This window comes from Heptranchias perlo, chromosome 35 (assembly GCF_035084215.1).
Source record: "Heptranchias perlo isolate sHepPer1 chromosome 35, sHepPer1.hap1, whole genome shotgun sequence".
Lineage (NCBI taxonomy): Eukaryota > Metazoa > Chordata > Chondrichthyes > Hexanchiformes > Hexanchidae > Heptranchias > Heptranchias perlo.
In genome coordinates, this window is record NC_090359.1 from 9,435,150 (window position 1) to 9,451,926 (window position 16,777).

The window sequence follows — 16,777 nt, forward strand, 5'->3', positions numbered from 1 at the left end:
GAACGAGAGAGGAAATGAGGAGAAGTTTTTCTTGATACAGAGAGTTGTTAAGATCTGAAACGCACTCCCTGAAAGGGTGGTGGAATCAGATTCCATGGGAATTTTGAAAGGGCAATTAGACATATACTTGAAGAGGACTAATATGCAGGGTTATGGGAAAAGAGTTGGAGTGTGGGACTAAATTGGACAGCTCTTTCAAAGGCACGATGAATGGCCTCCTTCTGTTCTGTAAGTTTCTCTGAAAAGTGGGTAAAATAGTGTGAGAGAGGGAATGAGTCTCGGAGAATCTGTGTGAGAGAGGGAGTGAGTCTCGGAGAATCTGTGTGAGAGAGGGAATGAGTCTCGGAGAGTCTGAGAGTGTGTCTCGGAGAGTCTGCATCTGGATGAAGGAGAGTCTGAGAGGTAGGGTGGGAGGGAGATAGAGAGGGAGAAAGGGTTTGTGAGAACGGGCAAGAGAGAATATTGGAGACAGGAAAGAGAAACAGTCTGTGTGTAAGAGAGAGAGGAAAGGGGAAGAGAGCCTGTTTGTGCATGAGAACTAAGGGATAGAAATGTGAGAAGTTGGAGAGAAATGAGAGATTGCATGGATAAAAGGACAGAAAATTGAGAGTTGTGGTTAACAGATGTTTCTTGCACTGGAAGGATTTAAACAGTGGTGATCCCCGGGGTCAGTGTTGGCACCATTGCTTTTCTCAATATCTGTGGATAGAAATGATCTGGACCTGGGTGTAGGGGGCACAATATCAAAATTTGCAGCTGCCACAAAGATAAGGAGTGAGATTAACCATGAAGAGGATTATCGACAACTTCAGGAGGAGGCAGACAGGTGAGCAGATTGGGCAGGTGGATGTCAGATGGGATTTAATGGGGAGAGATGTGAGGTGAGAAGAATAAGGAGAGGAAATAGACACTATACTGTAAAACTGTAAAAGGAGTAGAGGAGCAGAGAGATTTAGGGATTCAGATGCACAAATCTTTAAAAAAGTGGGAGGACAAGTTGATAAAGCTGTTTTACAAAAACCCCCATGGGATCCTAGGATTTATAAATAGGGGCATAGAGTATAAAAGGAAAGAGTTAATGCTACACCTGGACAAATCATGGGTCAGGCCACAGTCAGAATATTGTGTCCAGTTTTTGGTGCATTACTTTAGTAAGAATGTCGCGGCCATGGAGAGGGGCAGAAGAGATTCACTAAGATGATCCCAAGGATGAGAGTCTTCACATAACTTTTCATGAGAGCAGAGAAGTTTAAATAAGATCAGAGAGTGGGGATCAAAATTATGAGGGGGTTTTGATAAAGTAAATGAGGGAAAACTATTTCCACTAGTACGGGTACGGGAGCACAGTGGTTATGTTACTGGACTAGTAATCCGAGAGGCTCGGACTAATATTCCGGAGTCATGAGATCAAATCCACGGCAGCTGGGAAATTTAAATTCAATTAATTAAATAAAATCTGGAATTTAAAAAAAACTAGTATCAGTAATGGTGGCCATGAAACTACCGGATTGTCGTAAAAACCCATCTGGTTCACTGATATCCTTTCGGGAAGGAAACCTGCCGTCCTTACCCGGTCTGGCCTATATGTGACTCCAGACCCACAGCAATGTGGCGGATTCTTAATCACCCTCTGAAATGGCCCAGCAAGCCACTCAATTGTTCAAGATAGGTGGCACACCACCACCTTCTCAAGGGCAACTGGGAAGGGCAATAGATGCTGGACTTGCCAGCGACGCCCACATCCCAGTTCGTGAGTCGGTAACTGGAGGGCATCAAATTAAGAGAGGTTGGTTTTCTTTCTTTTTGATGCAGAGGGTTGTTAGGACAATGGAATGTCTGACCAGAAACACTGAGGGAAGCAGAATTTAAAAGGGAAGTGAATCAATATCTGAAGAAGACAAGATGAAAGATCTTGAAAGGCCTTCGATGAGGTACCGCATTGTAGGTTCATGACCAAGGTCAGAGCTTGTGGAGTCAGGGGACAGGTAGCAGAATGGATAGCAAGCTGATAACAAAACAGAAAAGAGAGCAGGGGTTAATGAGAGTCACTCAGACTGACAAAAGGTGGGAAGTGGTGTTCCACAGGAATCGGTGCTGGGAACACTGTTGTTCACCATTTGCATCAACGGTTTGGACTTGGGAATCGGAAGAACAATTTCAAAATTTGCAAACACCAAATTGAGGGATATAGTTAATAGTGAAGAGGACTGCGATAAAATACAGGAAGACATTAATAAACTTGCAGAATGGGCGTGTAATTGGCAAATGAATTTCAATATAGACAAGTGTGAGGTGGTACAAATTTAGTAGGAAGAATAAGGAGGCCACATACTTCCTGGATAATAAGAGTCTAAATGGGATAGAGGAGCAAAGTGGGGTCTAGGGGTAGATACACAAATCATTAAATGTAGTGACTCAGGGTCATAAGGCCATAAAAAAGCAAACAAAGCACTGGGATTCATTTCCAGAGGAATAGAATTGAAAAGCAGGGAAGTTATGTTCAACTTGTCCAGCACCTTGGTTAGACCACACTGAGTACTGTGCACAGTTCTGGTCTCCATGTTACAAAAAGGATGTAGAGCCACTGGAGAAGGTGCAAAAAAAATTGACAAGGATGATACCAGAACTGAGAGATTATAACTATCAGGATAGACTGAACAAGCTGGGGCCCTTTTCTCTAGAAAAGAGAAGGCTGAGGGGTGACCTAATAGAGATCTTCAAAATTATGAGGGAGTTTGATAGGGTAGACATCGAGATGTTTCCACTTGTTGGGGAGACCAGAACTATGGGCCATGAATGGAAGATAGTCACTACTTAAGAAAAGACATACTTGCTCTCGAGGCAGTACAAAGAAGGTTCACTCGGTTAATCCCGGGGATGAGGGGGCGGACATATGAGGAGAGGTTGAGTAGATTGGGACTCTACTCATTGGAGTTCAGAAGAATGAGAGGCGATCTTATTGAAACATATAAGATTGTGAAGGGGCTTGATCGGGTGGATGCAGTAAGGATGTTCCCAAAGATGGGTGAAACTTGAACTAGGGGGCATAATCTTAGAATAAGGGGCTGCTCATTCAAAACTGAGATGAGGAGAAACTTCTTCACTCAGAGGGTGGTAGGTCTGTGGAATTTGCTGCCCCAGGAAGCTGTGGAAGCTACATCATTAGATAAATTTAAAACAGAAATAGACAGTTTTCTAGAAGTAAAGGGAATTAGGGGTTATGGGGAGCGGGCAGGAAATTGGACATGAAGCTGAGTTCGGATCGGTCAATGCCCTGTGGGTGGCGGAGAGGGCCCAGGGGCTGTGTGGCCGGGTCCTGCTCCTACTTCTTGTGTTCTTTAGATTTGTGGTTGGGATCAGATCAGCCATGATCTTATTGAATGGCGGAGCAGGCTCGAGGGGCCGATTGGCCTACTCCTGCTCCAATTTCTTATGTTCTTATGTTCTTATGTAATAAATCCAGTAAGGAATTCAGGAGGAACTTATTTACCCAGAGAGTGGTTGGAATGTGGAACTTGCTAACACATGGAGTAATTGAGGCAAATAGCATAGATGCTTTTAAGGGGAAGCTAGATAAGTACATGAGGGAGAAAGGAACAGAAGGATACACAGAAAGGGACAGATGAAGAGGTGCGAGAGGGGCTCGTGTGGAGCATAAACACCAGCTCAGACCAGTTGAGCCGAACGGCCTGTTTCTGTGCTGTAAATTCTATGTAATTCTAAATGGTCCATAAATACGGAGAATAAAAGTGGGCCCAGCACTGACCCCTGGGGTAACCACTTCCAACCCTTCTCCAATCTCAGCAACTCCCATTAACCCGGACCCTCTGTTTCCGGTCCCCAGACAACTTTCTCCCCGCACTGTTCCATTTCCTTTTAAACGGCCCACCTGAACAGACTGGGCATTACCCCGGGGATCCTCCAGTTACCTTCACACCGTTGCTCGCCATGTCCCTGATTTCACTTGACATCCTTCACAGTCTCATCGAATTGTCTTGGTGCCTCCCGGCCGTGTGAACATCCAAAGAGATTTCCAGTCAGCCTCAAGTATTTTCCAGCAGTTTGTTTCAAATCCGGTGCAGTTTTCCTCAAAACTCCTGGAAGTTCAGGCATGAATTCTCCTGTGGAAAAAAGTCACATCGTGTTAAGGGAAGGAAGAATCAACGACCCTTCTGAAGTACTCGGTGTCGGCCTTGGCTCATTTGTAGCGCTCTCTCACCCCTAGAATCATAAAGATTGTGGATTAAAGCTCCCCTCCAGAGACCTGAGCACAAAATCTCGGCTCACACTCCAGTGCAGTACTGAGGGAGTGCTGCACTGTCGGAGGGGCCGTCTTTTGCACGAGCCGTTAAACCAGTCCGGCCCCTCAGGTGGATGTAAAAGATCCCACGACACTATTCGAAGAAGAGCAGGGGAGTTCTCTCCGGTGTCCTGGCCAATATTTAATCCTCAACCAACACCTATAAACAGATTATCTGGTCATTTATCACATTGCTGTTTGTGGGATCTTGCTGTGCACAAAATGGCTGCCCACATTACAACAGTGACCTCATTTCCAAAGCCCCCCATTGGCTGCGAGGCTTTGGGTGGTCCTGAGGATGTGACAGGCGCTGGAGAAATGCAAGTTCCCCCTCCCCGGGGCCGCCCTCCGCTCTAATCCCATTGCCCGTCTCTCGGTCCTGTCCCCGGGCTCGGGGACTCTCGGCCGGTCCAGGGCCCTTTAAGAGGGACGCGCCACACTGCGCATGTGCGCCGTTTATTTAAATCAAACCGCGCGATTCAAAGGAAAAGTGACGTCAGTTTCCGTCACAATAAAAACCGCTCGTTCTCAACCGAAAAAACGGAAAGTTTGTCTCGCGACACAACAGGAAGCGGTCGCTGATCCGGCGGGTGATGTGCGCATGTGCGAACATTCTCCCAGAGTGCAGCGCGGCCTGTAACACAAATGGGGCCTTTTCTCCGCCGCTCTGCATTGTGGGAGATTCGGCCGCCATGACGGGCCCGGGTCACCGAGTTCATCCAATCACAGGTGAAGCTTCCCGGATTGGTGGAACCGACAGAGTGCAGGTGGTCTGTGGAGCGAGAGAATCTCTGAGAAGAGGGGCAGCCAATTGGGGAAATCACAGGAGGTGGTGACCGGTCATAAACCCAATCGGTGAATGACGGATTGAACCAAGGAAAGGAATGAAGAAACTCGACTGGGACCTGTGGGAACAGGCGGACTAATAAATTTAACCCGTGTCCAGTTCAGGTCACCACATTACAGGAAAGATGGGATTGGACCAGAGAGGGTCCAGAGGAGATTTACAAGGATGGTCCAGGACTGGAGAATTTTAGCTGTGAGGAAGGATTGGATCGGCTGGAGTTGTTTTCATTGGAACAGAGGAGGCTGAGGGGGGATTTAATTGAGGTGTATAAAATTATTGAGGGACAGACGGACTGCATCACTTCAAGAAGGCAGCTCACCACCACCTTCATGAGGGAAATTGGGGATGGGCAATAAATTCTGCCCTTACCAGCGACACCCACATCCCATGAACAAATAAAAAAAGGATATTAAGGTCCTATATCCCTTAGCAGAGAGGCCAATAACCATGGGGCATATATTTCAAGTAATTGGTGGAAGGATTAGAGGGGATCTGGGGATAATTTTTTTCACCCAGAGGGTGGTGTGGGTTTGGACCTTACTGGCTGAAAGGGTGGTCGAGGCAGAAACCAACATCGCTTTTTAAAAGTACTTGGATGTGCACTTGAAGTGCCGTCACCTGCAAGGCTGCGGACCAAGACCAAGAGTGCGATTAGGCTGGAGAGCTCTTTTTCAGACACAATGGGCCGAATTGCCTCCTTCTGTGCTGTAAATTTCGATGATTCTATAACCTAGGGTCAAATGGGACATGGCAAAAGATACATGTTTATGGTTCAAAAAAAATCTTTACAGGGAGGGAGGGGACAATGTAGAGTTCTGCCCGAAAGTGTTGTTGACACAGACTCAATGAATTATTTTAAACGGGAGTATAGAAACATAGAAAATAGGAGCAAGAGTAGGCCATTCGGCCCTTCTGCACCATTCATAATGATCATGGCTGATCGTCTAACTCAGTACCCTGTTCCTGCTTTTCCCCCATATCTCTTTACCATTAAGAAATATATCTATCTCCTTCTTGAATACATCGAATGACTTGGCCTCCACTGCCTTCTGCGGTAGAGAATTCCACAGGTTCACCACCCTCAGTGAAGAAATTTCTCCTCATCTCAGTTCCAACTGTCATAACCTGTATCCTGAGACTGTGACCCCTGGTTCTGGATTCCCCAGCCATCGGGAACATCCTCCCTGCATCTAGTCCTGTTAGAATGTTATATGTTTCAATGAGATCACCTCTCATTCTTCTAAACTCTCGTGAATATAGGCCTAGTCGACCCAATCTCTCCTCGTAAGTCAGTCCTGCCATCCCAGAAATCAGTTTGGTAAACCTTCGTTGCACTCCGTCCATGGCAAGGACATCCTTCCTCGGATAAGGAGACCAAAACTGCACACAATACTCCAGATGTGGTCTCACCAAGGCCCCGTACAACTGCAGTAAGCCATCCCTGCTCCTGCACTCAAATCCTCTTGCAATGAAAGCCAACATACCATTCGCCTTCTTAACTGCTTTCAGCGACTGGTGGCCAAAGACACCCAGGTCTTGTTGCACCTCCCCTTTTCCCAATCTCGCACCATTCACATAATAATCTGCTTTTCTGTTTTAACAAACAAAGTGGGTAACCTCACGTTATACTGCATCTGCTATATTCTTACCCACTGACCCAACTTGTCAAATCAAATTGGAGCCTCTTTGCATCCTCCTCACATTCCACCCCAGCCAGTTTAGCGACCAGGGGACATAACCTAAAGATTAGAATCAGGACTTTCAGGAGTGAAGTTAAGAGACACTTCTACACGCAAAGAGTGGGAGCAGTTAGGAACTCTACCACAAATGGCAGTTGAATCTAGCTCAATTGTTAAATCTATTCAGATTAAAATTTTTGTAAACCTGAAGGTCAGGGATAGGACTAAGGCAGGTATATGGAGTTATGTCACAGATCAACCATGATCTCATTGAATGGTGGACCAGGCTCGGGGGGGCTAAATGATCTAATTCTGTTCCTGTGACCACCCCTCAAATATAGTGAATGAAACAATAATGTAATCTGAAAATAGGACTAACTACTTACAATAAAAACCTCAAGGCTTGTCATGAGGGGAAGCTGAGAATAAAGAAACTTCAGTCTGCGCTCACAAGTAAACAGGTGAAATTCAAATCCAACAGAGCTAAATCACAACTGCTGGGCTCCCCATCCCTGTACCCGATGGGCACAACATTGCCCCCCTGTCTACATTAACTTTTACACTGGGTATTGGAAATCTACCTGGAGCCCCACTAAACAAGGATCTTTACACCAGGGGCAGAGATCTTCAATCTTGGAAGAGAGCTCCAAGTCCACCGACTTTCAATCCTATTCGTGTTTGGACAATTAGCTCCAAACAGGAAAGTTTAACTGGAGCTTGGAGCCCGTGTGGGGATTCGAGTGATCAATGGCCACAGAGCACCGAGGGAATGATTGGGCAGTCAACCAACCGGCACCAGTTCCTCAGGCCAGTCCCACTGTCCCTTCAGAGCTCATTAACCTGCACAATGAGGGCCTGGCAAGCCTTCACCCATTGCTGCAGCCATCCCTGGACTGGGCCTGGATACACGATTACCAGCCATTCTGCCTCTAGTTATATGGACCCATTAAAAGCCATTTCACGAACAGGAGGAACTGATGGAGGAGTGCAGAGTGTTACCAACACAGTATTGAGCACTCATTGTCTGTCTCCAGTCAACAACACAGTGAGAAATGAGCAACCAGCCATTAGAAGATACAAGTAGTCACTGCTTTATTGGTCATTTGATAACTAGTTGAACTGGGTTTGCTTGTGTTTCCTGTACAGGAACAATGCAATTAAAGAAGCAGAGATCAGAGATACAGCGGTCACAGTCAGGGCCAAAATCAGGACCACCTCAGACGCCACACCTAAAAAGCAATGAGAAACCAATGGTTAAAGAAGGAAATATTGAGGGGGAAAATGGAAACAAGCAGTCGGCCAACTCACCACCTGGAGACCTCTCCTGCATCCATTGCTCAACCTCATTAAGGGGCTCAGTTGCCAGGTCTGTCACATCAGGATCCAGAATGACCAGGGGTCCAAGTGAGGCCTCACCCTCCCACTTCAATTCAGCATCACTCCCTGCAATATCAAACATTCCAGTTAGAGAGGGTAAAGGGTGACCACCAACATAGAGAGGATCAATGTCCTACCAGGTCCAGATACAAGATCCCTCCTTCCTCTGGAATCAAGTTGGAATTCCCTCGTGACACTGCAGTTGCCCAGATGACAACAGGCGCACACGTCATTGGTCGATTCTTCCAATGGGGTCCAGCTGAACCAGAGAATCCGTTTATCAACCAGGTTGTCCATCACCCTTTAATACAACACATCCCTGAGTGAGAGAGGGAACTTACATATTCTGGAAAGTACAAGCTTTGTTCATGGAATCTCTCTGATCCACTGCAGCAACTTTCAGGTGACAGGTGATGAAAATCTGAGGGACACATTCAATACAAGTTGTTACTTAGTGACCTCCTCCCAACATGGGGGACCCAATGTTTGGCTTCCTCTTACCAAGGAACGGTCATCTCCAAAGAAGCGGAACGCATCCAGGTCAAACTGGAGTTTGTCCAGCTCACGTTCACCTCTTGGCAACACAAAGGTTGAAAAGGAGTCCTCAGCTTTGCTGTCCAGGAGGCAACTGAAAAATGAAATAAGGGACAAAGTGAATTAAATGAACCGATTGAGACATAATCAGCTGGAGAAAGCAGAGAGCTCCTTACCCATGGTAGTCAATGATGTTGTATCTTGGGGTGGAATCCTTGTCTGGGCTCAACGTCGCTGCACAGCTGTCAATGTAGAGCTTCAAGGGCATGTGGTTGGTCATTGAAACAGAGGCCTCAATGTGAATGAGGTCACCCAGGTAGTAGACAGTCGAGGTGCGCTCTGTAAGCCAGTCATCTGAAGTACAAGAGGACAAGGGTTGGAGACAATGGGTGTAACTCCCAGAGAGAGACGACAGAAAAGCACTCCCCATCCACCCATCACATACCGTTCATAAGACGCAGTGAGAATGACAGAAGCCCTTCTCCAGACTTGGTCGAGCTGAATGGGATCCAGGTGGGCTTGATAGGGTCACTGCTCACATTGCCCTTCCTGGAAGGACAGTACAGTAATTTCAGGACAGCTTCAGAGAACTGCACCTGCTGTAGACCTTATTTGCCACAGAGTAAAGATTCTTACCTAAAAGTGGCACTCAACGGGAATGACTGCTCCATTCGTTCTCACAATGACAGATCCACGAGCATTTGGGGTGTGGTTCAGGTGGGTGGTGTAGACCAGGAAATCTCCAGCCATCTGAAAGACATCAGGTTAAGGAATGAAGAGCTGGTCTCATTGGACAAAAGCTATTTCTGGTCATTTTCCTGCCCTGTTAAGCTGCAGTTTAAGGGGTTTCAGCTGCTCCTCAATGACACATGATTGAAGCAGCTCCACCATTGGCAGAAGTTGCCTGCAGCAGCCTCTGTTACTCTGCTCAGTCCACTTTCAATCACAGGGGACTTCAGGCCTGCAGTCAGAAACCCTGAAATGATTGGCACTGCCAGATTTGATGAGCATTCTTTCCCATATAGAATAGAGCTTTCACCTTCAGGGGCTTCAAGTTAACCCTGATATGGAGCACAAAACACAACATCACTTTTAAATCTCATCTGTGTCCGTGGAATCAAGGGGATTGGCAGGAGTAATAACCAAAAGTGGAGTTCCCCTTTAATAAATTGTATCCCAATTATTATTCCATTTGTTTCATTTTTCAAGTCTCAACAGGAACTTCCACATTGAACATTCATTGACCACAAGTTGAGGCAACAGGCCTGAATATCCACGAGAAGGCACGGAAAAGATAAATCAATTGAGGCACAAAAGAACAGACTGGTTTGGAGGAATGTCGGTACAGGTTCAAGGTCAATAGAATTGAATCTGAGTTGGAGTGTAGTAATGACCCATTTAAGAAAGATGCAGTCCCTCAGTGACAAGTTGAAGTTCTTTTTAAATATAAAGCTAAGATTAACAGGTCAATATAAAGTAGTAGTTTCACACAGGGTGATATTTAACAGTGGGCAAGAATTTATACACTGATTTCATTCAGGGATCTCCTCAGTGGCTGGAGTTTCAGCCGACATTAATGAATTCAGAGTGGGCAGTAAAGTACACAGTGAAATTGGAGCAAGAATTGAAGAATCACATTACCTGCAATCTGCTGCCACATTCATGGAGCCCATAGTCAAAGAGGACAGTGTGGTTCTGAGAGTGGATCCCAGTTGGCCGACAACCTGCTGTCCCCAGGGTCAGGTCAGCAGCTTTAATCAGGTGCCTGGTTCCAAATAAATCCATGTCTACCCTCACCAGCAGGTTCTGCTCTCCACACTGCACCATCACAGTCTGCAGTGGAGACAGACTTCTCCCCTCAGACACACTGAAATGGGAACCAAAGGGAGGCACAGGGAGAGGGACTCTGTGGGCACAGGGGTGGGTTTTACTCTTCTCCATGGAAATCTCTGGCCTCTAAACTGTTCCCAAATATCAGAGCAACAAACCACTCCAACTAACACCAGCACCGAGAACAAACCTCTCACTACAAAATCCCCCATGATACCAAACAATTGAACTATCACTTTACCCACCAACCGGCACCTTTTATACACTGCAGTCACCTGACTCCAATTCAATGAGTCGCTGTTGTGATCCGATTGGATGTCTTTCAGAAAAAAACTCAATATCTTTCTGATCCTCCTTTCATTCAATCACTTCCATTGTCCTATTTCATAAGTTTCTTTAGAAAAAAAAGAAAAAAAGAAAAGAAAAAAGACGGAGGGAGAGAGCGGTGCAACTGAGTGCAGAGATACAGAGAGACACCAGCAGAGGGAGGTAGAGAGCGGTGTAACTGAGTACAGAGATACAGAGAGACACCAGCAGAGGGAGGTAGAGAGCGGTGTAACTGAGTACAGAGATACAGAGAGACACCAGCAGAGGGAGGTAGAGAGCGGTGTAACTGAGTACAGAGATACAGAGAGACACCAGCAGAGTGTCCAGGAAACCAACCTTTTATCTGAAATCTGAGGCGAGATCCAAACTGCACAGTGTAGAGGAAGCATTACTGTGTATCTAACCCGTGTTGTACCTGCCCTGGGAGTGTTTGATGTCACAGTGTGGAGGGAGCTTTGCTCCCCATCTGACCTGTAACTGCCCTTCTGCAACTGGAAAGTTTCTCCTTCTTTACTCTTTGAAAAACCCTTCACAATTTTGAACACCTCTATCAAATCTCCACTTTATGTTCTCTGTTCTAAGGAGAACAGCCCCAGTTTCCCCAGTCTCTCCACAGAACTGAAGTCCCTCATTCCTGGCACCATTCTAGTAAATCTCCTCTGCATCCTCTCTAAGGCCTTGACATCCTTCCGAATGTTTGGTGCCCAGAATTGAACACAATACTCCAGCTGAGGCCTAACCAGTATTTTATCAAGATTTTGTATCAATTCCTTCCTTTCTATTCTGTGCCTCAATTAATAAAGGCAAGGGCCCCACTTGCTTTTTTTAACAGCCTTCTCAATTTGTCCTGCCACCTTCAAAGATTTGTGTAACTGCACCCCCAGGTCTCTCTATTCCCCCACTCCATTTAAAATTGTTCCATTTAGTTTACATTACATCTCCTCATTCTTCCTACCAAAATGTATCGCTTCACAATTCTCTGTATTAAATTTCATCTGCCATGTTTCTACCTATTTCACCAGTCTGTCCATGTCCTCCTGAAGTCTGTTACGATCCTCAACATTGTTTATTACATTTCTGAGTTTCCTGTCATCTGCAAACTTTGAAATTATACCCTGTACACCCAAGTCCCGGTCATTAATATATATCAAAAAGAGCAGTGGTCCTAATACCGAGCCCTGGGGGACACCACTGTATACTTGCCTCCAGTCTGAAAAACAACCGTTCACCACTACTCTCTGTTTACTGCTCCTTTGCCAATTTTGTATCCACGCTGCCATTGTCCCTTTAATCCCATGGGCTTCAATTTTGCTGACAAGTCTATTATGTGATACTTTATCCTCCCTTAATCTCTCCCTGCATAGAAACTCACCGACCCATATTCATGGCCACCCCCTCGACCTTGCCATCTCACGTGGCCTCTCTACTCCCATCGTCTCAATCATGGATAAGGCCATCTCCGATCACTTCCTCGTAACCCTCTCCACCCATATGGAATCATAGAATCATAGCAAGGTTACAGCACGGAAGGAGGCCATTCGGCCCATCGAGTGATTACCGGCTCTATGGAAGATCAATCCATGCAGTCCCACTCCGCCAATGCACATCACAGAATGAACTCAGGAATCCCACCCCACTTTCTATGGGTCGGGGAGTTTCTATGCAGGGAGAGACTACGGGAGGATAAAGTATCACATAATAGACTTGTTAGCAAAACAGGCTGCGGTTATGGTGCAGACTGGGATCCAGGGCTGAGGCTGTGGTCATCAGTTAGTCTGGGAGTGGCACAATCTGGTTCATGACTCGCCGGGTGTGAGAGTAACACCAGGGAGTCAGGCTGGCGTTTAGAAGGGTGTGGGTTCCAGCTCCCAGTGTTTCCAGAATGTTCTGTGTGTGTTTCACTGAGACTCGGGCTTTACAGTAAATATCAAAAGGATTGTAGACAAATACTTGGCCATGAGCTGCTGAGTGACCTGTCGGGAGATTGTTGCTTGCTTCCCTTCAGCTTGTGGGACTGTGTTTTTGGTGCACTGTCCCTTTAAGAGCTGTGGTCTGCCTCATTTCTCAGTGTGATTGTGGGACTGACACAGAAGCGAGGGAGGAAGCAGCAGCCATAGCTCGGACTGCAGGCAAATTGGGAGGCTGGGATTAAAAGGCTGTTATTCCTACACCGGGAGTTGAACCCATGCCACCTGCAGGAAAACCAGGAATCCTAACCACCAGACCACATGGGAATGGAAGGAGGAATCAACAGGAAGGGCACTGAGACAACACCCAGAAGGTTAAGGCGCGATTTAATGTAGGTGTTCACAATTATGAAAGGTTTTGACAGACGAAATAAGGAGAAACTGTTTCCAGTGATGGGAGGGTTAATAACCAGAGGACACAGATTAAAAATAAATGGGAAAAAAAGCCACGGGCGGGAGGAATGAGAAGAGATTTTTTTACGCAGCGAGTTTTTATGATCGGGAATGCACTGCCTGAAAGGGAGGTGGAAGCAGGTTCAATAGTAACTTTCGAAAGGGAATTGGATAAATACTTGACCGGAAAAAAATCACAGGGCTGTGGGGAAAGAGCCGGGGAGTGGGACTAACCCACTTCCTTCTGTGTTCATCCCTGGAAAAAACTCTCCCCCCAAGTCACTTACAACGGCACTTTCAAATTCCCAACTGTCTATTCTTTGGCCATTCATCGCCAGATCTGGCTGGACCACATAAAGCACTATCGGGTCCTGTCTCCTCTGCCAAAACTGCTCACTATTCCAGGATCATCCTGGAATGTAAAGATAACCCCCGGATTCTCTTCACTACAAACCATCTTCTTAAACCCCTCTCTCATCCCCTCTCCACCCTCACCTCCAACAACAAGTGCGAGGAGCTCATTGACTTCTTTGTCACTAAGATTGAGACCATCCATTCAACTGCCTCTGCCGTTCCCCCCCCCTTCCCCTAGTCCACCAAGTTTCTCTCCTATCTCCCCTCATGCCCTCTTTGAGCTCATCTTGACCATGAGACCCACCTCCTGCTCCCTCGACCCTATTCCCTCCAAACTTCTGAATACACAACCTCCTTTCCTGGCCCCATGTTTGCTGACATTGTTAACGGTCCCCTCTCCTCAGGTACTGCCCCCTCCTCATCAAATCTGCCGTCATCACCCTCCTTCTCAAAAGACCCACCCTTGACCCTCTGTCCTTTCAAAAGACCGCCCCATCTCCCACCTCCCTTTCCTCTCCAAAGTCCTTCAATGTGTTTTTGCCTCCTTATTCCGTGTCCATCTTTCCCACAACACCATGTTTGAATCCCTCCAATCAGGCTTCCACTCCTGCCACAGTACTGAAACGACCCTTGTCAAATTCACAAATTACATCCTCTGTGACTGTGTCGAGGGAGATTTCATCTTGATCGAACCCTTGATCGAACCAGATTCACTGAAATGTGAAGCATCTGTGGTGAATGTACGTTAAAAGCCTGCACCACTTCCTCGTTAGTATAGTGGTGAGTATCCCCGCCTGTCACGCGGGAGACCGGGGTTCAATTCCCCGACGAGGAGGTTATTGCTGCTTTCGAAGCTTCACTTTCATTTATCTGCAATATTGGATGTTGAAAATACAATAAAAAACTGACTCGGCCTTTCCCACTTCTCCAATTTGATTTCACAGCGATTTTTAAAATCTGCTCTCTGCCTCACGCTTCAGCTCGATGTCAGAACCACAATGATGGGCAAGAAATAACACGCAGAATCGCGCTGTCACCAGCCCAAAACAGAGAGAGACAGGTCTCGGAACAGGCGCAGACATGAAAGATCTCACATACAGCAATGAAAAGGATGCATGTTTCAGTGAATCTATTTTAACTACTTCTTTGATGACAATTTGTTTAACTTTCCGCGTGCCACTGTTGAAGGAAGACTTACTTTCTATCTCTTTGTTAGTCAAGGTCCAGAGGAAAATGATGTGGTGAGCAGGGAAAAAGTGACAGAAAGAAAGAAAGAGAGACACTCAGAAACCCGTATAACAAGTGAGACAGACATAGTCATATTCACACATACACAAACACACACATTCCTAGCTACATAAACACTCACACACAGACATATACACACAAACAGAGTGAATTAAAATTCCACGGCTTTGAACACCTCAAGTTTTATGCTCATTTTAATTGATCTGCAAGATTTCACGAAATCTACGACAGAAATAGAACAAAAATCAGCCAAATTATCCATATTCTGTCTCTCAGTATTTCTGAGTCACTCCATGTGTATGTGTGTCTGTTTCTGCGTGTCTGTGTCTGTCTGTCTGTGTATGTGCCTCATATTTTCTATATTTTCCTGAGAAGATGTCTCTTTCTGTCTCACTCTCTCCCGCGTTACCCACATCATGATCCAACATGTGATGCAAAAGTGGTCGGTAATTCTTCTTTCAACAGTGGTCCGTGGAAAGTTAAACAAACTGTCATCAAATGAACAGTTCAAACAGATTCACTGAAACATGAAGCATCTGTGGTGAACGTACATCCTCTTCCGGCTCCAGTTCCTCGTTAGTATCATGGTGAGTATCAGTGTCTATCACCCTGGAGACTGGGGTCAATTCGCCGACGGGAAGGTCTGCCTTTAGAAGCTTCACTTTCATTTATCTGCAACATCGGATGAGGAAAATACAGTGAAAAACTGACTCGGACTTTTCCACTTTCCACGATTTAATTTCACTGATATTCCAGCAGATTTTAAAATCTGTTCTCTGCCTCACTCTTCACCTCGATGTCAGAACCACAATAATGAGGAAGAAATAAAACGCAGAATCGCTCTGTGAACAGACCCGGGCTAATTCACCAGCCCAAAACAGAGAGAGACAGAAAACTGCTCACTATTCCAGGATCATCCTGGAATGTAAAGATATCCCCGGTATCTCTTCTCGAGACAAAACGACTTCTTGGACCCCCCCCCTGCCTCCTCCACCCTCACCACAAAAATTGCGAGGAGCTCATGGACTATTCTGTCACTAAGATTGAGACCATCTGTTCAGCTTCCGCTCCAGTGGAAAACTCTCCAGTTTCTGGAGTCATACCGAGCACAAAAGTACCCGCGACATCGACCACCGAGAAGGAAAAGGGCAGCAGGTGCACGGGAACAACACCACCTGCACATCCCTTTCAATTCACACACCATCCTGACTTGGAAGTACATCGCCGTTTCTTCATCGTCGCTGCGTCAAAATCCTGGAACTCCCCATCTAACAGCACTGTGGGTGAACCTTCACCACACAGACTGCAGCGGTTGAAGAAGGAGGCTCACCACCACCTTCTCAAGGGCAATTAGGGATGAGCAATACCTGCTGGCCTTGCCAGCAATGCCCACATCCCATGAAAGAATTTTAAAAATCGTCCAAATTACCTATGGTCTGTCTCTCCGTATGTCTAAGTCACTGTATGTTCATATGTATGCGTATGTGTCTGTTTCTTTGTGTAGGTGTGTCTTTCTGTGTGTGTGTATCTGTCTGTCGATGCATGCGTGTGTCTGTGTGTGTCTCACATTTTCTATGTTTTCCTGAATGCATCTGTTTCTCCTTCTTTCTCTCTCACTCTCTCCCGCGCTCCCCACATAATTTTACTCTGGACATAATCGAACAAAGAGAAGATCTTCCGAGTCTGCTTTCTCATCTGCGCCTGTTCCGAGACCTGTCTCTCTCTGTATCTCCGTCTTTCAACAGTGGCCCGTGGAAAATTAAACAAACTGTCATCAAATAATAGTTCAAAAAGAGTCAGTAAAACATGAAGCATCTGTGGTGAATGAACGGTCACAACCAGCATCAGTTCCTCATTAGTATAGTGGTGAGTATCCCCGCCTGTCACGCGGGAGACCGGGGTTCAATTCCCCAACGAGGAG

The 16,777-nt window shown here is 46.2% G+C and overlaps 1 protein-coding gene and 1 non-coding gene across 2 annotated transcripts; one reads left to right on the forward strand and one right to left on the reverse strand.

Annotated features, from left to right (window-relative positions):
• Window positions 1-7,901: 7,901 nt before the first annotated feature.
• On the reverse strand, window positions 7,902-9,245 carry LOC137302011 (zona pellucida sperm-binding protein 3-like). The gene is made up of 7 exons (XM_067971720.1): window positions 9,183-9,245; window positions 8,914-9,091; window positions 8,705-8,831; window positions 8,545-8,624; window positions 8,341-8,462; window positions 8,135-8,269; window positions 7,902-8,055 (listed from the first exon to the last, which is right to left on the reverse strand). The coding sequence occupies exons 1-7, from the start codon at window positions 9,187-9,189 to the stop codon at window positions 7,937-7,939; spliced, it is 768 nt and encodes a 255-aa protein (XP_067827821.1). The 5' UTR covers window positions 9,190-9,245; the 3' UTR covers window positions 7,902-7,936.
• A 5,126-nt stretch (window positions 9,246-14,371) lies between these two features.
• On the forward strand, window positions 14,372-14,443 carry trnad-guc (transfer RNA aspartic acid (anticodon GUC)). Its single transcript has one exon. It is a non-coding gene; the product is annotated as a tRNA-Asp (tRNA).
• The last annotated feature ends 2,334 nt before the right edge of the window (window positions 14,444-16,777 follow it).